We start from the raw sequence: 23,622 nt of genomic DNA on the forward strand, positions 1-23,622 counted from the left end.
CTTCTTGCTATCTGTCTTCTCCCCCCTCCCTCTCCCCTGCACTCCTAATTGTAGAATTTGGGGGGCTATAACTCAGTTCTGCGCCCGCATGTGGTGGGAGAATGGGTTGGCCGCGAGGAGGATGACCCAGACCCCTTGGCTGCAGAGATGCTGCAGCCACCTGTCCCTCGAGCCAAGACTCAAGTGTGGGGGAGTGGAGGCAGCAGCCCTGCTGGGAGGTAAGTGCTGCAGAGCTATTAAATAGCTATCGCACACGCGTGGAGGAACCTGATTTTTGCCGACGTTTGCATGCTCGGGTTTAGATGTGTGTTAAGTAAAATCAAAGCAGAAGAGCAGCACATGTTCCCTGCATTATGTTCAACACATTGTTTTACAATATAGCTGGATGGACTGTGGATGCATACATGTTGTTGTTGTGATGACTGACCAAACCAACACACAAGAGACGGTATTTGCAAACATAGGGATGTATTGAGGGGATAGTTGTACAGAGTTGGGAATGGGGGTAATGCAAACCAAGGTAAGTAATATTATCAGAATTTGTCCCGAACCGGGGGCTTGTCCATGCACAGTTCACAATGTATCCTTCACAATCCCTAGTATATGGCCTAAATGCTAACGAAAGTCAAGTGTCTGTAAGTATTTTTTATTTCACCATTAACATAATTATGTGTGTGTGTGTGTGTGTGTGTGTGTGTGTGTGTGTGTGTGTGTGTGTGTGTGTGTGTGTGTGTGTGTGTGTGTGTGTGTGTGTGTGTGTGTGTGTGTGTGTGTGTGTGTGTGTGTGTGTGTGTGTGTGTGTGTGTGTGTGTGTGTGTGTGTGTGTGTGTGTGTGTGTGTGTGTGTGTGTGTGTGTGTGTGTGTGTGTGCCGTTATGTTTAATGTATGGTTCTGTGTGCTGATATGGCTAATTCTAGGAGGATGGGATATAAAGCATAAATGAGCCACACGGGGCTATACAGAGGCTTAATCTTGTTAGGTTAGTCTAGTGAGGACCCTTAGTTGGGAGATAGGAAATGTGTGGGTATTTGGAGCTCTGTGTTTGTGTGCATGCGTGTGAGCGATTGGTTGGATGGTGCAGTGTCCCAAAATTAAACCTCTCATCTCACAGTTGTTCCTCTGATTAAACTTGGCTCATTTTATATATAATTTATACCATCTTAATTGCATTTCCTGGCTAATGAATCCCACAGCAGGCTCTGAGTGTGATACAGTATCCATACTCTGTCTAAACCTCATCAAACTCGACCAACAGAAAATACTTACATACTTTTATACAATAGGCCTGCACCACATAATGTAAGTCTTGTGGTGTAGTAGTTAGTCACACATATTATGAGAATAAATATTAATAAAATAAATGAATCACTCAAAGAAAATCTTGTTTCAATAAAAAAAAAAAATTGTCTTATTGATTAATCAAGTAAAGAATGATGTTATGCAGAGGTTATATCCTATGTATAAAGTGCAAGAGTAGTATAACGTGCAAGAGTATTAAGGGGACTGGAAGGCTTGAGAGTAGAGGAACATTTTGAGCCTAGACATTAAACTCTCAGTGGAGGGGGCAGATCTGACAGCGAGAGGAATGCTCTTCCAAAGTATAGGGGCTGCGACAGCAAAGGCTCGGTCGCCCCTGAGCCTCTTCCTTGTCGCTGGGACTTCTAGGAGTCGTCTGTCTGCTGACCTGAGGTTCCTGATGGAGGAGGAATATGATAGGAGGTCAGAGATGTAGGAGGGGGCCAGTCCGTTTAGTGCTTTGTATGTGAAGAGAAGGGTTTTGAATTGAATCCTGAACCAGACCGGCAACCAGTGGAGAGAGGCAAGGACAGGGGTGATATGTTGAGCATTTTTCATAATTGGCATAATATTAACTAGGTCTTTAACAACACTCATTGGGCTAAAAACGGCCATGCCCAAATGGCCATTTGTGATGGCCATTTTTTACATCATAGTTTATCAACTATACGTCTGACATTGGTGCAGACGATGAGCAGCACAGAGACGAACATATTCTCAAAGGAAAGTTAGGCAACCAACACACGGGCACCAGTCACGAGGACGTCCCACATTAACATACTGTATGTGTACTCAAGAAAGACACAGGAGCGCAAAGCACCAACAAGCTCTTTGAAAGTGTCATTATAAAAAAGAAAATCACAGTTTCTCTTTTGATCTTAATCAAAGCATAATTATAATTGACTCCCTTAACAAGCACTAAGCACTGCTTATCTATTTAGTTTGAGAAAATAGAACTGAAAACTTTTCACAAGTATTTCAATTTATTTACAACCCTGGGAGATATGTGCCAGGTTGCAAAAGGTTTGCAAAATTGCAAAAAAATTGCAAAATTGAAAATGGTGAATTGCAAAGTTGTGTCACTTTGCCCTGGCTGAGCTGGGAAGGCTGACAAAGGGTGAATTGCAAAGTTGCAAACAAATTGCATTTAAAATATGCCCCCCCTTGCAGTTTGGTGATTTTCTTTGCAGTTTTGGAACACTTAAGATCACTGTGTCTTCAACCTCTCCTTTCTTACAGTATATCCTGTGGAAAACATGCCATTACTATACTGTATGTACTGTAACTACTAACTACTATACTGTCACTGTGGGAATATTAGCATAATGGCTGCACACAATATACAAACACGGTGAATGCATTTACCATACTCTGGCAGATTATTGCTTTTCTGTCTGTTTTATACTATACTGCCTTGAGCAGTGCAAGTCTTGTTTTAAAATCTAAATATCAACTGCCGTGTGCAACCATAGCCTCTGGCTTGGATATACATCAATCGATTTAAAGATCCCAAAAACGCCTCTTTTCCTGTTTTGTGCACGTTTTGCTGCTTTAAATACATACAGTACCAGCTTGTTTTTGATCATTCGTCCCCTGCTGACAAACAACTCCAGGGGTTGTATTTAAAATGTCCTGCTAATCAAACCTCTCTATCTTTTATAAGCATTATTCTGTCCTACATGCAGAAGCTTCCTTTTACCTACACATACTTTGAATAATTGTAGTGCAGATGGTGGGAGGCTAACCGTACATGTGCAGTAGCTCTATGGCTTGGTGCTCAGCCTCGACAGCAATTAACCTTTTTATTATCTCTTTACAACCAATTATTTCCAGGACGGTACACAGGTACTACACCTGTGTGGGTCCTCAAATGATTGCACTGTTTGTCATTTTGTCCAACAACCGAGGAATGGTTACCAAATGGATGTTATGTTGCTAGGCATGGTCGTAGGAAGAGGAAGTGTGTGGACACTTTGTACATAGCCTGCTAAGAAACAGCCTGAGAGATGCGGACACGAGGGGAACATAATAGTCTCACAGGGAAGGAGCTGCTATTGTGAAAAGAGTGCTATTTCAGCTGGCCAACTGCCTGCTGGCTCCAAACATACCACTGTGGATTAGAAGAGTCTCACAAGCCAGTCATTGTCAACATATTCCAGATGCGAATGCTTTATGGTATCACAACTGGGAAATGTTTAATAAGAACATACATTAACATTTAGGCCGCATAATTGAGCACAAAGGGATATTCTGAATTGGCCACATCTGACACATTGTTAGCATGTACATTTCTGGATAAGAAGCCATGATACGTGATCAATCTAGCTTTGTATGAGGTTTGAAAAACCCTTGACTGTACAATTCCTGTTTTTTCTATTTTAATGTTTTTATTGAAAGGGAACTTATTTCAACCTTACCTCCATGTGAATATCTCTACATGTGTCTTGATATATTGATCCTTAAAACATGCTCACTATAATGGAGGAAGGTAGGAATTCTGACAATACTTGTCTCTCAAAGGCAGACTGCGCATAGCTTGAAGTAATATCTGCCTGTGATGTTATCAGCAGGAAACATTTATTTATTTTCAGAACTAGATTTATGTTTTTATTTCTTTAATGATGCACCACTGTGGCTGATATCTTAGCATGCTTTTGTTCCAGCAAGTGACAGACTTTCTATTCGCTTGAAATCGCCTCTGTCATTGGCAGCTAAATGTCAGAGACGTGAATAAATACAACAAAGAGGCCAACTAGATGCCCGAAGGAGATAAGAAAGTCTAAAAAGTATACTGAACTGGAATGAAAAAAAAATTGCAAAATAAATTGGCTTAAAAAGAAGGCTTAAAAAGAAGCATCCGAGCACTCAAAAGAGTGGAGGTGAGGATGTAGAGTTAAAACTAACTTTAATGTATACGTTTATACGTCATGAAAGTTTGTTTTTAACTCTACATCCTTGACTTTTTCAGTGTTCAGATCTATCCACAGAGGACTGACATAGAAACATAGCTTTTTCAGAAAACTGTCAGGATGTAGAAGACATTTTTAGAATCTGATCTCAGGTCAGAATGGGTTAAGCCACACTTTACTTCCTGTGTCCTCCCAGCCTGAAGATGGAGACCAAGAGCAAAGGCCTTAAGGAACAGCAGCAACATCACAAGAAGCTCCTGGCAGCCATGTTGTCCCAGGACTCCTTCGACTCGCTCAACAGCCCTGCCCTCTCTGTCACAGAGGAAGAGATTGAGGATGAGGACGATGCCATGGAACTATTGGGTAATGTCAGCAAACATTCATAATTATGCATGTGTACGCGATACAATATATACACTGTATACACAATATATATACACTATATATACACTGTGTGTTCCATAGTCTCTCTCTCTTTCTTTCTCTCTCTCTCACGCACACACACACACACACACACACTCACACACGTGTCACACACACACACACACACACACACACACACACACACACACTCTACAGTATCTTTCTCTCTGTCAGCCGTGTGCTGTTCATAGCCATTACGCAATTTCAACTATCATAGCTGGTAACAATAATTATTTGGGGATTTCTTGCAAATATGAAAACGCATGCGATCAGCGTGGTCTTGAATACAAAATTGTAAGCATATGGAATATGGGAGTGGCCAGTGTGGAGTCACAGACTGAGGGAGAGACAGAATGTGACAGGTTTAACTATAAGCAACTATACACTGTGGACCACAATGGAAACAAGCCCATTTTTAGTGTTATACTATTACTTTTAGCATTATTGTATATGGAAATTGTACCACTGTACTATTTTGCAAACTGTTAATGAAGTATTCAATCAGTCAATCAAACCACAAGCTACTTTACAGAAAAACAAGGCCAAACTCGCTTATAATAAGTAGACCTGGCACCACTGGCGCTGACTTAGAACAGAATGGTAGTGGTCTCGGAGCAGAGAGGTGGGTTGATTGTTTTTTTGTTTTGCTTTGTTTTGATTTGTTTTTTTTAAGTGGGGATTATTCTGTGGAGTGTCTGTCGATGCTCGTCATCTTGTCTGTGAAGACACAAGGGTGTCTTGTCTCAAGCCAAATTGAATTTGTTCCCTGAAATGTGCTTTGATGTGTACACAAACACACACACACACACACACACACACACACACACACACACACACACACACACACACAAACGCACTCTCCCTGTGACTCTCTGTGACTCTGTTCCTTTCTGTCTACCTTCTGACTCACTCTACCGTATATGAAAGGGATATTTTACTTTCAAATAAATATATAAAAAATATATATAATATAAATGAAAAAAGTAATGGAAAAATCACGCTCCGTCACACGTTGTTAGTATGTCCTAATGCGTGAGAAGGACGTGATTTTTGCATATACACATATACGCATAATACGCACAGATACTGTATATATGCACGCACACAAAACAGTGATGCAATTTATCTCATATTGCAGCATACCATATAGCCTGCAGCCTCCATCTAAATCACAGAGCATTGCAGATGAGTGAATGTGGTTTTTTTTTATAACTAAAGTTCAATATCGTCCGTCAATAACGAATGATCCTAAGTGTGCATAGTCTCCTCCAGTGCTGTGTGACTATTATTCCTATGAAAACAAATGCTAAACTAGATCGGCATGGCCGTGGGCTAAGCAGTGACGGATTTAAAAATCTGGGGTAGGTACCCTCACAAAAAACATGCAGTAATCCTGGTCTCTAAACTACCTCCCCCTGGCCAACCGGGGCGCCTGATGGAGGGGAAAGGAACTGGTCGGAATAACGATGTGTTCCTTCCACAAGCTATGTCCGGCCGGGGAAACTCTCCCCTGTCAGGTGAAAAGAAGCAGCTTGGACTCCTCATGCATAGAAGGAAGCATGAGTTCAGTCCACTGCCCCCCCCCGCCCAGGTTGGCAGAGGAAGTGTAGCGCCCAGGATTACATTAGATAATTGACACTGGGTGAAAAAAAAATGGATTGCAAAATTGTGGGATAAAGATTATAATAAAAAACAAAAACAATCTGGGGGCTCCCAGCAAAGCTGAAGCAGGGTAGGCGGTGATGCAGCGGACGGCAGGCGAGTGGTGGGGCCGCCCTACCTCGAGGCTCCACGCAATTGCGTGGTCTGCATAGTGCTACAATAGGTTTTGTCTGTATTGAAAGTAAAACTGATGATGTGATGAGTGTCAAAGTTTGGCAATAGATTCTGGTGCATTCATAGTATCACGTATCCGTGCTGGACTGAGCTTCTGCTGTGGCCCTTAACAGCAGTGCCATATAATGATGAGATACATCTGTGTAACTGGGTGTTTATACTCTAAAATGATACCTCTGATTCCTGGGCACAACATTCCTCCAGTGGTTTTCATGCTATGGTTCAGTGCAGTAATTCAGAGGAAGTAATGAAGTGAGGTTTTGTGTGAGTCTCTGTCAAGGCCTGGTCCCAGTTCACTGGTCCCAGTTCACTCCACTGTGGCCGATGGAGGCCAAAAGCACTTCCACTCTGACGGAGTGGTTGCCACAGCACTGCTCCCTGAAGCACACAGAGATACCGTGTAGATGGATGGGCTTGGTAAAAATCATACCCGTGTGAAGTGAGGCGGGGCGCTCTTATCATCGTACATCATCACGACGTAAAATAGACTCTATGCATATTTGCTCAGACACTATGACGTGAAATTCTCTATTCATTGTTCAATGGTAATTTAGGAATTTGTAAGATGAAAATCTACACTAGTTGAATATAGGAGGCCCCTCAAAAAAATACAAAAAAAAAAAGAAAAAAAAAGGGGGGGGGGGGGGTAGTATATAAAAGGTAGAACTTTATGTTGAATTCAGTGGATTACATTGTATGTTGTATAGTTTCCTCTTCAGAAGAGTACAAGTCTGAAACTGTTTACAGAAACAATAAGCAGTGTGCAATTCTCATCTAAAAATCAGACTCATTAGAGACAGTTCATTGCCTATTTTGAATTACAGCACAACAGGAGACTGAGGGCTAGATTTTGAAGGTGCGTTTTACCTATTACAGTAATATGAGCTGGGGGCGTGAGGTATGTCATATTGCAATTTTAAGCATGTTAAGAAGCGCTTTCGACACCCCGTGGAGTGCGCAAAACGGCCTTGAATTAGTCATGGGAGTGTTTAAGGCGTGTTTGAGAGTTACCCAATCAACATGTCCGTACTATTTTCTTTACCAGTCAGCTGATGTCACATACGGAATGCGCACTTTGGGGATCGTTATTATTACATTTCTTCAGGCTGGCACCATAGAAGACATGACATATGACTTTGTCACATTTGGGTTAAATATTCCTATTGCACTGCATGCTGTCACCTTTATGCCTCAAAATAAGTTGTTTCTATTGAGAAACACCAGTAAAATTATATTTTAATTTAAATTATAATTATATTATATTTGAAATGAGTAATGAGTTGAATGCCTGGTGCGTATGCCCGTGATGCGGTATGGTCCCGTGATGGTATGATCTTCGCTCGTAGCATTTTATTGAAGAAGACTTGACTCGAGTGTGATACAGCGTATGAAAGCAAACTTCCCAAGGATTATGGATATGTTTTTGTTTTTTTTTAAGGTTGAGAAATGAAAGAATTATGGCCGTTTCTAATCTCAACATTTTAATAAAAAGACGCAATAAAAAGACGCTGTTGCCATGTCTCAGAGAAACAAGTAAATAGGTCTATAAAAATAATCCCAAAATAAGCGCATATAACAGGGGTCTGTAACCTATTTTAAATGAAGTGCCATGTTTTTATTTTCTAGATAGTGAGTCTGCTATATCCAGATTAATTTTAATGACACCACATTAAAATAAAAAACATATTTTGATTGTCCACAAATATTCCATCTTTTTAAATATTTTCTTGCACATTGTTATAATGATCATTATATATCCCTGCAGTCAGAGTTCATAGTTTTAATGAATGAATGTGATTAATTGTGAGCTGGTAGATCTGCTATTTTCAAAAGTAAATTTTTAATTACATTTTTGTATTAGCCGTCCTTAGTTGGGCAAATGCATTCATCTGGGGATCCTTGACATGGGAATGTGCTGTGTGAGGATCACTGGTTTAAACAACATTAGGAGAAACCTTTAGAAACAAGAAAAGCAACCACAACTACCAATATTTACAAGCAACTTTACAGAAAAAGAAGCCGCTTATAATAAACAGACTTGGCAACACTCCAGCAGCGTCCCAGAGCCGCTCAAGTGTAAAATCAAACAGTGCTTTATATTTTCTTTTTGCGTTTATGAGGTGCCTAGACCCACGTCTAATCGTTATGCGCAGGTCAAGGGGCTTAATAGCAAATTGCGCAAAGCGAAAATAATTAACATATGGACACTCCCACAATGCTAAAATATTCAGCAACGTCGTATTCCATATGTGTGTGCGTTCAACACGGGACGATAAGGCTTTCATAATACGATTGTGCGCAGAGCGAGGCCAATTTATGTATTACCACATGGTAAAACGCACCTTCAAAATCCAGCCCTGAGTGTGTGATTACCGATTTGATTAAATTCCATATTCTATGCATGAGAATATGAGGACCCCTAGTGGTTAGTTACAGTCTGACAGGCAACTGAGGTGTTCTCTGCAGTTAGCCTCTAGTGATAGCCTACTCCTTCCACTGTCTTATATGATGGACCCAATGTCTGAAATACCGTCTTATCTTTGTGATGCAGCAATGTATACCATCTGTTGCACTCACCTACCCCTGTGTGTGTGTGTGTGTGTGTGTGTGTGTGTGTGTGTGTGTGTGTGTGTGTGTGTGTGGCTCGCCGGCCGTGGGGGTGTGGTGTGAACACACAACAAAGCACATTTCAGAGAACAAGTTCAGTTTGGCTTGTGTGAGTGTTTACAGACATTGCACAAGATTAAACCACTGTCAACGGAGAGTTGACACATACAGTACACACACACTTGCACGCACGTATAGCTTATTGTTATAGTGTGAGAAGTATGTCTCAGCTTTCCTATTATTGTTATAGTTTTGATGATCAAAGCAGCCATTCCAAATGAACATTTTTCAAAACCACATACATACCACTTTTTCCTCTCTAGTGTCAGCTAATCAGAGCTTTGCTCACCATGCCTGTTAATTGGCTTTGTTTTATTGGTTACTGCTCTGCAAACAAATCAGCCCTGTCTAAATGAGAGCTATAACGATGCTGAGAACTGTGCCATGTTGTGCATACAAGCCATCATAGTCACGCATCTGATCCACAAGAGGAGATGATAGGAGTGGTGGGAAAGGAAGACAAGAGCCGAGCACAGGAGAAGAGTTGAGAAACGTTGACTATGTTGTATTGCAAAGTGTCCACTGGAGGGCAGGAGAGGAGCAGTAGCCATACTTTCAGCACAGCAAGCATTGCTTGTGGTGACCGATGACATTATCACTGCCACTGCTAATACAAATGCTGGCTGTGAACAATAAATGACTGAATCTCCAAATCAATTCTGTGTGCTAATGGGTTTCCAAACCTGGCTGCATTCATGCAAGCACACGAGGAGCAGTGCTGCAAGGCATCATTTTTTCAGATCAAATAGAGGAAAAACATTCTGGGTGCATAAGTGCATAAGATTGATTTGTTTAATTCAGAGTGCTTCCAAAATCAGATGAGCAGCGATGGCACAGCGCACTCCCCCAGTTGTTTTCATTAGTCTGACGTATACTGTACACAGTTGTAAACTTCATTTAAAAAAAATATGATTCACGTTCGCCTGTAAACTTGTGGAAAATGACAAGATTCAAGCCTTCGTCAGGCAGTGAAACCACACTTTTATGTCTATCCGAAATAAGAAACGACTAAGTCAGCTTATTTTTGGCTTTGCAGTGTTGTTTTATGGTGGGTTAACGAGACAAGTTAGTTTCCCACAGTAAAGTTAATGGCCTCGTCCTTCTAGGTGGAAGTATTGAATGCAGTCCACCTTTTGTTAAATGTGTTTACATGTGTTTACTTTAGAGGGAAAAATAATTCTGGTTAGGTAACTCCCATCTAAAATCAGAGCTCTATGACATAAACTTCTTAAAAGCAGAGTTCCCTTGAAAGACAAAGTGACCAGAGTTTCTTGCCTGCTTGTCTTGTTGCTTCACTAGAGTTTGGTTTGTTAAGAGAGGACTACAGCATGACAGCGCTGTCAGTCTTTACTGCCGAGATCAAAATGCAATGAGAGTGCACTGGCTCCTAGATTGCGAGTCCCATCTATCACATTCATACAGAACCCACAGCGAGGGGTAACAGAGATACTGAGAGTGTGACACATCCATCAGACCCCCCCCCCACCCCTCCTCACCCCGGGGTGAGTTAACAGGCCTTCTTTGTGCATTGCCCCTCCCCGGTGGGGGTCCTGAAACAGGAGTGGGGGACATGAGTGTACCTTTACTCCACTCGAGGTGATTCACAGTGACAGAAGGGGTTTGACGGGCCACGATGAGGCTTTTATAGAACTATGTCTGATCTCTGATACACACAGGATTAAGGCAGTGTCTGCTGCCTGGGATTAGTATGCCTGTGTGTGGTTCTCTGTGCAGCTCTTTAGTTCCTCTGAATGAGACCATTATGGCTGCCGCGATCAAACCAAGCCTGACCAAGACAGTGGTATCCATGTCCCGCCCGCAACCCCCAAGACGTTGAGGCGCTGCTAAAACCTTTTCTCTCTTCACGTGTCCTTCATTTCCGATCTGGAAATTAAAGACAGAAAATCAGACACAGAAACTCATCTTTATTGGATGGATATTTATTCTCTCCATGCCAGCTTGGTTGATGTGGTGGCTCCCAGCTTGTCTTGTCCTAATGAATTACTGAATGTGAGCATCTTAGTAGAGCATCCCTGCTACTCATGTTCCAATCTACTTGCCCCTGTTTCATGTCCACCAACATTTCAAGTAGCTGGATCTGGTGGTTGCCTGTGTCTCTTTGCTCGTCTTGGTTTGCAGCTGCTGAAACCTGTGTGTGTGTGTGTGTGTGTGTGTGTGTGTGTGTGTGTGTGTGTGTGTGTGTGTGTGTGTGTGTGTGTGTGTGTGTGTGTGTGTGTGTGTGTGTGTGTGTGTGTGTGTGTGTGTGTGTGTGTGTGTGTGTGTGTGTGTGTGTGTGTGTGTGTGTGTGCATGCGTGCGCGCGCACGCGTGCGTGTCCTCGCGTGCGTTCTACTGTCCAGAGTGCTGCGGTAATGGCACTGCCTGTCTCTTTGTTCTCTTGTCTTTCGCCAACATTGGCAGACGCCTCACGCAATTCCTGACGCCAGCAAAGCCCCCTCGAGCGTGCACCCCCCCTCCCCACCTTCCTTGCACTCCCTGACCCTCCCCCCCTTTGCTGCCCGCTTCTGCCTCGCCCCAAATCAACCGAGAGACACAACAGTTGCTCCAGCAACAATGTAAACAAACAACAACGCTGCAACGAGCGCATTGTTCCCAACAAGAGGAGAGAAGGAGACGGTTGGAGGCATAGTGAAGAATGAGAACACCACTGTCAATGTCAGTTACTGTACTTCCACACTAAATCTTTCATATAAAGCACAGGCTTGGCATGGACGGGTATACATCTCCTGAAGGTTATGATGGTGAGAGAGGAATGTCCCCAGTAAAAGACAAGCGACTCCCATTACGAAACCCGTAAAAGTCTCCGTGGTGCAGACGGATAAGTTAATCGAGAGGCAAATTGCAGCGGTGTTACTGGAAGCAATTACAGCACCAATAGGCGAGTGGACTGCTGTGATCGCTGCCTGGATGTGACTGTAGTCGTTAATGTTGAGTACAAACTGATGCCAACCGCTATATCTGGGGGGTGGGATGGGGTGGGGTACGGTTTAGGGGGGTCTGAGAAGCTCTGGTCTGGATGGACTAAACGATGATGTATTGTGGTTTGCCTTGCCAGAAGTAAGAGATGCATGGTAGATACCCCAAGACTACTTTCTAGAGCAGTGGTTCCCAAACTTTTTCATGCCAAGGACCCTCAAATTGGCATTTATTAGCCCGCAGACCCCCATTTGAAAAATATATGCCAGAGACCCCCATAAGAGAAGATTCTTACGGCTCTAGCAGTGATTTTCAACCCATTTAATTTCAAGGACCCCCAGTTTGACATGCATTAGTCTACGGACCCCCATTTAATGGCATTTTCTCTGAGACCCTAATTTATATTGTAAAATCATTGTTAATTTAACTCTGAGAGTTACAGACCCATAAGGGTCCAAAGGGTTCCAAACTATCATTTAGCTGGGGACCCCCTGGAACTGCCTCAAGGACCCCTGGGGTCGGCACTTTGGGAACCAGTGTACTAGAGAACAGTTAGAGGATAACAAACCTTATGATTAGATGCACTGTCAGCAGAGAAATGTTGTGCAGTGTTGAATGCACCCATATCTTATGTTCTCCCAGTGTGCGGTTTGACAGTTTTGTGAGTTTACGACAATAAGGAGAGCATCAAGTCACCACTTAGGTATGTCAAAGGTAGTCAGTTTAGTATCTTGTCAGCTGTAAGATTAAGATGCAACTGACAAGCAGACAGGCTTCCTCGGGGTGGGTGAGTTGTAGATCTGATGACTTTATGCAATAATTGCTGTGTGTGTGTGTGTGTGTGTGTGTGTGTGTGTGTGTGTGTGTGTGTGTGTGTGTGTGTGTGTGTGTGTGTGTGTGTGTGTGTGTGTGGGCGTGTGCGTGTGTGCGTGTGCGTGCGGGCGCCGTGCGTGTGTCTGTGTGTGATACTGTATCTATGTGTTTATCATAAACAAGTAGACAACACAATGGCTTCCACAACTCAGACATAAAGAGCTCAAGAGTTCAAGCTATACCTCCAAGGTAGGTGCTTCTGTTTCTGAGCATGAGCTCACCTCGCCTTACTCATGCACTCCTCTTGATCCTGGTCGCAAATATTCATCTAAGTAAATAGATTAATATTAATTAACTTAATTAATTATTTGTTTCTATTTTTGGACTGCAGATGGCAGCCTTGTAACTGTAGCAGATGCCTGTGTTTGCATGCTCTGTACTGTGCACTGTAATACATGGTCCCCTTTCAGGGATCAAGTTCATAGCTTTAAGCATCACTCGAGTGCAGGTTTAAAGACGACGCCTACAATGAAATTAATCTGAACCCGAGACGGCAGAACAGCTCGATTGTCATGTAATCCAGCCATAGCGGCTGGCATCGTCATGCACTGCCTTGTCTGCAGCCGCAGCATGATCTCGCAGTATATTTTGTGGTTAGAAAGTGAGTTAAAAGGAGGCTTGCACCGATGTCTGTGATAAGACTTTTCCACGGGCCTTGGAGCTGTGATCTTCTCCATCTGATTCTGATCAGTGTTTATTTTTTTTCCCTTTTGCTTTTTGCTTTTTTGTTTTTTTTACCACAGCGCTCGAGATGTGAGGTTTTGGAACCTGACAGGCATTTTTCTGGGACAAGGGGTGTGGGGTGAGTTGACGTGGAGGGGGAGGGGGGGGGGGGGGGGGGGTAGGGTGCTCTTGAAAGCTGAGACATAATTATGAAATGTAAGTTGGAATATTGTTTTTATTACAAAGCCAAACAAATGCGTCTCTGCCCCCACTCACATCAAAGATGTCTGCGTGAAGACTAACCGCCGCCGCGTAGAGGCCTTGTGATCCAGGCCCTAATCAAACACAAATGCTTTGCTTGTACGTGTGAGGGCGGCGTGGGTGTGGGGTCTGCACGGAGCATGCTGCGGGTATCGTCTCCAGCACGCGCTGCATCATACTGTTTTTTTACGTCTATACGTCGTCTGAGTATGTTGCTCGCACATGTGGGCGCCTATGTGTCACATCTGGGCGTGTCGCTCATGCGCGTGCGCCTGCGTACGTGTCGTCTGTGTGTGACAGCAGCCCGCCTTGCCAGTACAAGGAGAGCTAAGAACTGTCACTTACAGTCCATTAATTAGAGCCCAGTGCAGCTTGTTTTAGAATGACCTCCCATACACCAAGCCGCAGCTCGCCTGGTCCTTATATATGATTCATGAAAGGTTGGAAATTCAATTATTTCACTTATGATAGACTTGTCACTCACTGCACTCTGGGAAATTACTGGGATTTCATGTCACATCGTGTGTGTGTGTGTGTGTGTGTGTGTGTGTGTGTGTGTGTGTGTGTGTGTGTGTGTGTGTGTGTGTGTGTGTGTGTGTGTGTGTGTGTGTGTGCGTGTGCGTGTGTTCGTGCCCACCCGCCCAGCCCTTTCCAAGTGTGGTACTTTACTGTAGGTGCTGCGTTAGATGTTTCCACACTATTCATCTGTCAACGTGTCATCTGGGAAGGGGTATATTATGTTATTTGTGAGATGAATGCGCTAATTATGACTTAAGCTCTTGTTTTAGCGCGTCGGAGAGCAGCCCGGAGAGAGCCAGTCAGTCGGTCTCTATCTAAACGACATTAAATTACATGGAAACTCGGAAAAAGATACTCAAGCACACAAACACTTGCTCTGTGCACTCGTCTCTTCCCCACGCTGCTCTGGCTTTGGTGTGAGTGATTGTGGCACGGAATTCCTCTCTGCTCAGCCCCTTTGTTGGGATTGCATCGCTCGAATAGTTTCCATTTCCCTCCCTCCCAGTGAAGGCCCATTTTTATTTATCTGCCGCGTCTCGTCGTTCGACATGGGGTGCATGCATGGCTGCCCCAGCACCCGGGGAGTGGAAATGTTCGGAGCTGACAAACGGGAGGGTGTAGACAGACGTTTGTTGTGTCTAGACAGCGGCCCGGGCCGGCTGCGGCTGTCACAGGGCAAACCGGTTCTCAGGGGGGAGACCCGCCGTAAACGTATCACAGTGGTATTGTGTGAGAGGCTGGGGGCTGTGGACGCTCACTGGACCGCCTTGTGAACATGAAGGGAGTAGGCTACGCAATTTAGACATTATGTGTTTGGCCAAGCTCCCTCCGTCCCTCCCTCATTTACTGCTTTAACGAAGATCGAGAGGAGAATTCATAAAGGGACCGTGTAAAGTTAATTTACGCATGTGGTCCAATTAAGAACCCAAGGAAGGTCTCGCTCAGTCTAAGTGGTTTCTTTGCGTTGCATCCTGAATACTATATCCCTTCACTTGAATGACGAGTACTTCAACACTTGTTAGCATACTCTACCAGTGGAGACAATGTGGTGTTGACATCGAGATCTGTCACCCCCTCTAGATCTCTCTCTCTCTCTCTCTCTCTCTCTCTCTCTCTCTCTCTCCCCAGTAGCAGTGTTGGAGTAATGGGATTAATTGGTCTGCACAGAGGAGGGATGTCATGGCTGAAGTTCAGAGCTGCTGTTGAACAGATGAAGGACTGCGCCCACTTTTAAAGTCCATGTCTGGCACCGCAGCACTTCATGGCACATGGCGAACGAAATGGAGATTTAAGCCCATATAAAAATCTAATCATCCATGCATGAAAATGCACACACACACACACACACACACACACACACACACACACACACACACACACACACACACACACACACACTGGTGATGTTAATTGGGATGTAGGGCTGTATTATTTCCGGTTCCTGTTTCGGCCTCGTCTTGGTCTCGCCTGCAGTAATACTAATTACTTAATTACTCATAGTTAAAGTGGCACTATGTAACATTCTTTTAAATGAATACATTTTAAATTTTTCCAATCTTGGTAGAGTATGTTAATACAATATAACTTGACGCAAGATCTGACACAAATTTTGACCTTATGGTCCAGATTCAATTTATCCCCTGAGCAAGCCGGTAGGCTCTATTAGCTCAATGGTAAACATTTCAGCACTTGGTTCAAATCTGGGGTAGAATTTACAATATTTTGCTTATTTAAAAAACATCCTCCAATTTCCATACCGGTGTAATTTATTAACACATTATTTTCAATACAGACCATCATATGTAGCAGGCCCAGTTTTCTCATTGTCAGTATCAGTGAGTAAGATCTTTTACAAAGTAATTTAAATAGAACTCCAGTGATAGTATATGCATCTACCGGTATTAAAATTTTACTTAAACATATATTCTTTCCTTTTGTAAAATGTAATAATTTGGTCTTGGCTCAGTCCTGCGCTCCCTCCTTGGTCTTGGCCTTGACTCGATCTTGTCTATTCCCATTGGCCTTGATTTGGTCTTGACTCGGCCCCAGTATTGACTCAGTCTCGACCTTCAGTCTCGTCCCCTATGGTGCCAGTATTGACTTGGTCTCGCCCCCTATGGTCCCAGTATTGACTTGACCTATGGTCTCAGACTCAGTCCTGACTTGGTCTCGCTTTAGGGTGGACACAGCACTTTTGAGATGAGCTCATTCAGTTCCTCTCCCCTTCCTGTTGGCAGCTCCGTGGCTGTAAGAGTTCACAGTTGATGTTATCGGCCAAAATACTCCTCTATTTTACTCACTTCTTCCAGCCAAAATCAGCCTCCCCACAGCGGCTTAACACCACTGATGCTGTAGTTAGGGTGGAACTGGCTCTGTAGCACGCCATGCCGTCATGCTTTGCTGAATGCTTGGGACAGCCATAATGTCCCCTTTTGACACAGGAAAGTTTCAACCACAAAGACCCTTGTTTACCCCAGTGACCTGCGTGTATCTGAGATTAGCTCTTACTCCTTTCTCTCTCTTTCTCTCACTCTCTCTCTCTTTCTCTCTCTCTCTCTCTCTCTCTCTCTCTGGAGATGGAGAGGGGGGGGGGCCCCCCCCCCTCTCCATCTCCATTTTAGTGTCCCAACCTGAGAAACCTGGGAAATCTGGGGGAGAAGCGAAAACAAAGAGAGGAGCTGAGGTGACAGGCAGCTATGTACGCTGAGGTCCTGTTCTTCTCGCTGGGTCACAACTGGGCGATGTCTTCCTTTTTATTTATTCATCATTTTTTGGACAAAACCTCCCGGGTGTCAAGTAACGATTTGTATCTCAGGCTATCACCCAAAGAAAAACTGGCATGCCACATTAGCTGTGGCCTAAGAACGCAAAATGTGTCGGAAGGGAAGAGCGAGTGCGGAAGAGGAAAAAGGTGATTGAACTGAACTGGAGCTGTTCCCACGGCCGGCAAATTGCCCAAATGGCCCGTGGCCCTCTCCAACCCCACCCTCCCCACCCATTCCCCAGTATACCATGATGAATGGGACATTTAATATCACCATGCTTAAGGGTATTACTGGAACGTAACTGTCCTGCTCCACACACACACACACACACACACACACACACTCACACACACACACACACACACACACACACACACACACACACACACACACACACTGACACACACACACACACACACACACACACACACACTGACACACACACACACACACACACACACACACACCAAAACAATGCTCAGACCACGCTGCCAAGCCCAGGCTATCGTGCGCGCGCCTAATGATCGATGTCACCGGTCGTATCCAACGTGAGAACGCCGTGACCTCACTTTATGCATCTGTGCTCGCGTCTACACTCGGCGTAGACGCAGCGAGCACATATATGGTGCACTGTGCTTGGTGGTTTTATTAATAGGTCGTGGAAAAACTGAGCTAAGAATCAATTATCCTGAACAGCTATAATGCTAAGCAGTGGCATGTGTTTCAGTCACGCATCAGTGACTTGGCTTGAATCATTGCAATCTCTGGAGCTGGCAGGACGGCTCTGTGTGTGTCTCCCATCACCAAAATGATTCCCCGTAATACCCACAGGACGGGGAGAAACAGGTGAGAGTGACTGGCTCGGTGCCACTCTGATAGATGGAGTTCTCCGTGAACGACTGTCTCTTTTCTAATCTCGGTGATTAGTCACACGTTCTCTTCTTTCAAGGTGTGAGGCCTGTTTTTTTCTCCACCAAACAAGGGGGCTGGTAATGGGATATGGAGGAGAAAAGTATCACTGTTGGTTTCATGTGACTAGGTACATACTGTACACACAGGTATGTGTGTGTACTGTATGTTCTGTACACATAGTTTATACAGATGTGTGTGTCTGCATATATACACACACACACACACACACACACACACACGCACACACACGTACACACACATGTACACACACACGTACACACACTGTACTGTACAGAAACAATGACAGAAAGTTGTGAGAATCCTTGTCCTGAAAGCGACCCCGACTTTGGGGTCGCTTTGGCAAAGATCATGCATTCCTTCGTTGTGGTGAGAGGCGAATAGGACAAAATGTTGTTCTGCTGCACCGGACGGCTCAGAATGTTCTGCAGACGTGATTCAAACGTGATTTTTTAACAGCTCGACCGCCTCACTTAACCAAGTGAGAGAGACCAGACACCCACTCACTATTCATCCTCTTAACATGTAAAACATTGCAATATGTTTTATCTCTCGAGGATGTTCTCAAAACCAGCACCGCCTGGCTCATTCAGACTCTCTCTTCTTTGATCCTCAAACTATATTTAACAAACCGTTCCCGCTCAGAACACTGACCTCATAGCGTTCTACTTTCAGTGCCTTTCTCCCATAAAACCCATGTGGTCCCTTGGTACGGACATGCGTCCGGCATTCTGTTTGGCGTCTCGCTGTTGTCGTGTCTCTGTTGGACAAACGTGCCGACCGAGCTGAAATCTTTATTGGAGTTGTACAATAACGATAGCTGAGTGAGGAGTCCTGTTTAGCGTTGGACCGGGGCCATACATTGAACCTTGAAGAAATATTGCATGCGGAGAGCATTTCATCCATCACTGCAGAACAGCTGTATTTTAAAGCAGACCATGCAGAGAAGCGACCGAGATAAAGTATGTGCTGTAGATATGGACGGAGCAAATGAGAAAAGAAAGTTCGAGTTAAATTAGATTCAAGAGAGAGAAAGTACCGGTGATACCGGGCTATCCGTCAGGTCAACTCTTTGCACCTGTTAGCAGTAACGTTGGCCTTTGAGTGTGAATGTGCATGTGCATGCACGTGTGGTGTTGTGTGCATGTGTGTGTGTGTATGGAGACAAAGTAAGAGAGAGAGTGAGAGCACGTCTGGTACATATGGACCTCTTTAGGGAGACAGAGGGAAAGGAAAAGTGTGTGTGTGTGTGTGTGTGTGTGTGTGTGTGTACAGTATTCTGGGTAAGAAGCTGTCCTCGCCGGGACACAGGGAGAGATCAGACGAATCCATCAGCTATCCATCCCTCCATCGTTCTCTCTCTCTCTCTCCGCTCCTATTTCCTCATTGTCTTTGTTGTTCTTCATCTCTTTCCCAGCTTGTTAGCTTCGCCTTCCTTTCACCGCGTGTCACGTGACGTGAAGCTGTCATCGTCCTTCTGATACGCTCTCCTGATGACAAACAGTTGTGTTTAGTCGAAGCTCAGAGAATTCAGTCAATTTTTCCTCTTTCCATTTCAATTATTGACTTCGCTTTGGAGCGAGCGGGCGGGGTCAGTTTGGACCGGGGACCTTCGGGACTGGTGGGGTTGCGTGTGCAGGAGCAACAGCAGCAGTTGTTTGCGTGTTGTTTGTTTATTCATACAGTGCGATGTCATTTCTTGCTATCTTGGCTCTGAAGGGCCCATCATCATATTGCCAAGGCGTGAGGCCGAGTATGATTAATGACCGTCTAACCACTACCCCCCCATTTCTCTCTTTGTCTTCCAGAGGACCTGGACGACCTGCGGATGGAAGGCGTGACGGGTTTGGCCCCATCCGGCAGTAAGTTCAGCCAGGGACGCAGCTCCTATCAGGCCGAGCCACAGGCCAGAGTTACGCTCAACATCTGCTCCAGGTGTGCAAGGTAAATGCTGATGCCACCTGTCAATTGTCCTGCCAAGCGCTCCCTAACACCTTGTTTTGCCCTGAGTCTGGAAGAAATGTTCAGGGAGAACTGCACAGTGTCAGCATGCGTGCCGGAGGCAATCGGCTGCCACAGTATCGTTTATCAGGCTTATGTTGTATGTATGCTTACAATGAAAGGAATTCAAATTAAACCCAAACAAAGGTTGGCGAGGGAGTGGTAGTCATCACTGTATATAGAGTCCAAAGAGAAGCACGCACATCCCAATAGAAACTTGCTGAACAACAATACGTACATTGCAGGAAAGGAAGGGAAGTTTGCACACTGTAGCTCCAAAATGTCAATAACGCAATAACTTCAATACATTTTCTACTGGTAGTTATCACTGTCCCTTTAGTCCGCCCCGCCCTCCAGGTCACTCTCCTTTCTCTCTCTGCCTTGGTATCCTCCACGCTCATCAGCAAAGCACATACCTTAAGATGGCGAGCACAGAATTGTATCGTATCTCAAGTGCATTCCAGCGTTGTTTGTTTTCACGGAGCGGCCCCTCGTGCAGATACCTGTCCCTGTTATCACCCTCTTCTTTCTCTTCCTTTATCGCTCCTTTTCTCTTCCGACACGTTTCCTGTTCCCCTGATCTGCAGCAACGATGCAGTGCTCAGATTTCTCGGTGTCAGAGGCGATACCGTAAGGCAGGCATGGGCAGAAGCTCGGCTAAGATGCCAGGAGCAGATAGAAATCGGTATCAGCCCTGCGAGACGCCAGGCACACGTCTGCCTGCATGCCCTCCTCCCATTTGCACCATGTTTGGAACTTCTTTGTTTAACTCATTCACGTTGGTTATTGGTACGGTGTGCTCCTATGCACATCAAACTTAGATGGTTGCTGTGGTTTTGCAGGACAGTGAATGTTTTCATCAGTAGGATGTCTCAAAACTGGATGATTAATAGTGTATAAAACTGTGCCTTATCCCTGGTTGTATCAGTGACACTGTAAACCCCCGTCTGTATCTGGAGCTGGAGCTGGAGCTGGTCTTGGCTCGACATGTGTGTCTCTTGACTGAACGTCAGACATCTGTTCTACCCTTTTCTCCCCCGCCCCTCCTCTCCCTCTCTCTCTTTCAATGGTTCCAGCCAAATTCCTTTTCTGTTCTCTTTAACCTGACCACCAAATCCTCCCCAAGTTTTACTGGTGAAGAAACCCTGGGCTTTTCATACTGATGTTTGGTGAGTGGAAGGGCCATAAACAGATCTCTAAACTGGAATAGCGATGGACACATGGAATGCCTGTGTGCTTATTCCAGAGGCACGGAAATTTCAAATTAGGAGTTGCACAAAAACAAATTCATGCACGCATGCAGGGACACAACCATGCACGCACGTGTACAAATTACACAAGAAAGCATGCAGGCACATTAACACATGCTCGAGCAGCATGCAGTGCACACACCGACATGCATGCACATACTTAAATGTGCCCACTATGCCCACTCACAAAAACAAGCAGTGAGGTAGACAGGCAGTAAAGGCAGAGGTCAAGAAGTTGTATGGCGAGGGGCAGCGCTTTAACACTCCACCCGATGGAATTCCCAGAAACACCTATCAAACCTGTCCCTCGCTGGGGCCGACCTTTAAATCTGTCGCTCCTCAGAAGACTGGAATATGAGGCACAGTTGCTTCCCAGTGTGTTCCACATTATGTACAGAGTACAGCACTACTGTACAGATGTGACCTTGCACCCCAGTTCTCTTTTGTTTGTCTCTTTGCGAGCCAAGGTTTGAAGCTCAAAGGTGTTGCACGGTCCCTGTTGAGTGGTAGAACGAGACTCAAGTGTTCACAACCAGTATTTCTTCCTCGGGAGACAAATAAATAAAGAACCTTGAACCTTGAACCTATTGTCAACTCTCGTGAGAGACAACAAATCTGGATGATCTTCTTTCCTTCCGTACATGACACCCGCTAGTGGTCGTGACTCGCAAGGGTTGTAGTGCCCTAGCAGGTTGCTTTGCCCCTTGTCCGGACCTGTGGACACGGCCTCAGTTTTGAAGAAGCATTCCTCACATACAGTACCTGTCACCTCTATTTTCCAAACCCCATTCGCTTGCTTGCATGTGAGCGTTCGCTGTGGCTAAATTGTGTTCTCTAACTCTTGCTCCTTTTTAGCTACCCACTATATTCAATAGGACTGCGACACATTAGTTAGCATTATACGTATATACGACCCAGAGCTGAGGAAAAGGTGACGCTCACTTTCACACCCACGGCGTGAAGGCGACAACACTCTGTTCCTCCTCAGAGGGTGTTTATTAATTTACAGCAGTGCCGCCGTAGGCTACTGTGTGTGTGTGTGTGTGTGTGTGTGTGTGTGTGTGTGTGTGTGTGTGTGTGTGTGTGTGTGTGTACCATTATTCACACCTGAGGCTGAGGTGCGGTCATGATCCGCCCTGCTAGTGCTCAGATATTTAACAAGATACGGGAGTCCATTTACATCCGAGTGATTGTTTATATCAGCAGTAGGACACACTATGCCACAGGATGTCTGGGTGGCATAGAGATACAGCACACATAGGCGCCGTAAAGGTGGTTAGAATGGACAGAATGTACCCCCACTGTTTAGTGTTCGACAGTGACAGCTATGGTGATCTACCTGTCAATCTCTGGTGACCACTGTTCCAGCTGCTCCTATTGTCTATTGCACAATCGTTGCGTTCTCTAAAGTAAACGCACTGTATTAGTTTCATAGCGGCATGTCTGGGGACTGGGGATATAAAGAACAGTCACGCACTTGAAACTCTATTAAGTACACTAGTAAACTTTACACTAGTATTAGTTTTGATGTTTAGATTAGAAAGGAGTGCTTCCTAGCTCTTCAAGGGCAAATTAATCAACAATGTTTTTATAACTATGCACTCCTGCAATAGAGGGTATGCGCATGCAAGTCAAGTCAATGGCAAATCGAGTGGCAAAGTGAGTTTAACCTAGGTTAACATTGTTTAATACAATCAGATAGGACTTTTCTGTTTGGATGTATGGGATGTCAAGGCCAGAAAGTAGTTTTTGCCACTCAGTAGGCGTTCCCGCATAACTTCCGAGTATGATGATGATGTCACGCGCATACCCTCTATAGAAAAATAACTATTTTTAACTAACGCAGACCTGAAGAAGCAATATTTTATAAACAAATGCAATGTTGCAAGGAGTTCTTACTAGTACACTTGTTTTTTCCATTTAATTTACATTTACAATCTAGGCCTTCTTGGTTTTAATCAGAGCAACTTAGAGGAAAGAGTGTACACAGGTCTGGCCACGCCCACCACTAATGGCCCCCACCACCACAGAGACCCAGGATGGATTCTGTTTGTCCGGAGTCACGGAACACTGTGTGTTATCAGTGGAGGGTGGCTGACCAGTAGACTGCACAGACCACAGGACAACAGCAGGACCACAGAACACATGGGGAACTGGCAACACATAACTTGGAGAGAAAATGGGGGAAAATGCTAATGCAATAAATGAACAAAAAACATCTTAAAAGGGTTAACGGATCCTGTCATGAATGCAACAAATAAACATGAGCATCGACCACAGTCGGACATGCTTT

The 23,622-nt window shown here is 44.6% G+C and overlaps 1 protein-coding gene across 1 annotated transcript in view; it reads left to right on the top strand.

Moving 5' to 3' along the window:
• cUnh8orf34 (chromosome Un C8orf34 homolog) overlaps positions 1 to 23,622 on the top strand; it is a gene marked incomplete at its 5' end in the record, with an annotated part of 71,562 nt that overhangs the window by 24,376 nt on the left and 23,564 nt on the right. Inside the window, 3 exons of the mRNA XM_080793461.1 lie at positions 55 to 218; positions 4,402 to 4,568; positions 19,887 to 20,022. Coding sequence (XP_080649587.1) covers positions 55 to 218; positions 4,402 to 4,568; positions 19,887 to 20,022 — 467 coding nt within the window. The remainder of the gene's footprint in view (positions 1 to 54; positions 219 to 4,401; positions 4,569 to 19,886; positions 20,023 to 23,622) is intronic.

This window comes from Protomyctophum bolini, assembly GCF_963924005.1.
Source record: "Protomyctophum bolini genome assembly, chromosome: 21".
NCBI lineage: Eukaryota > Metazoa > Chordata > Actinopteri > Myctophiformes > Myctophidae > Protomyctophum > Protomyctophum bolini.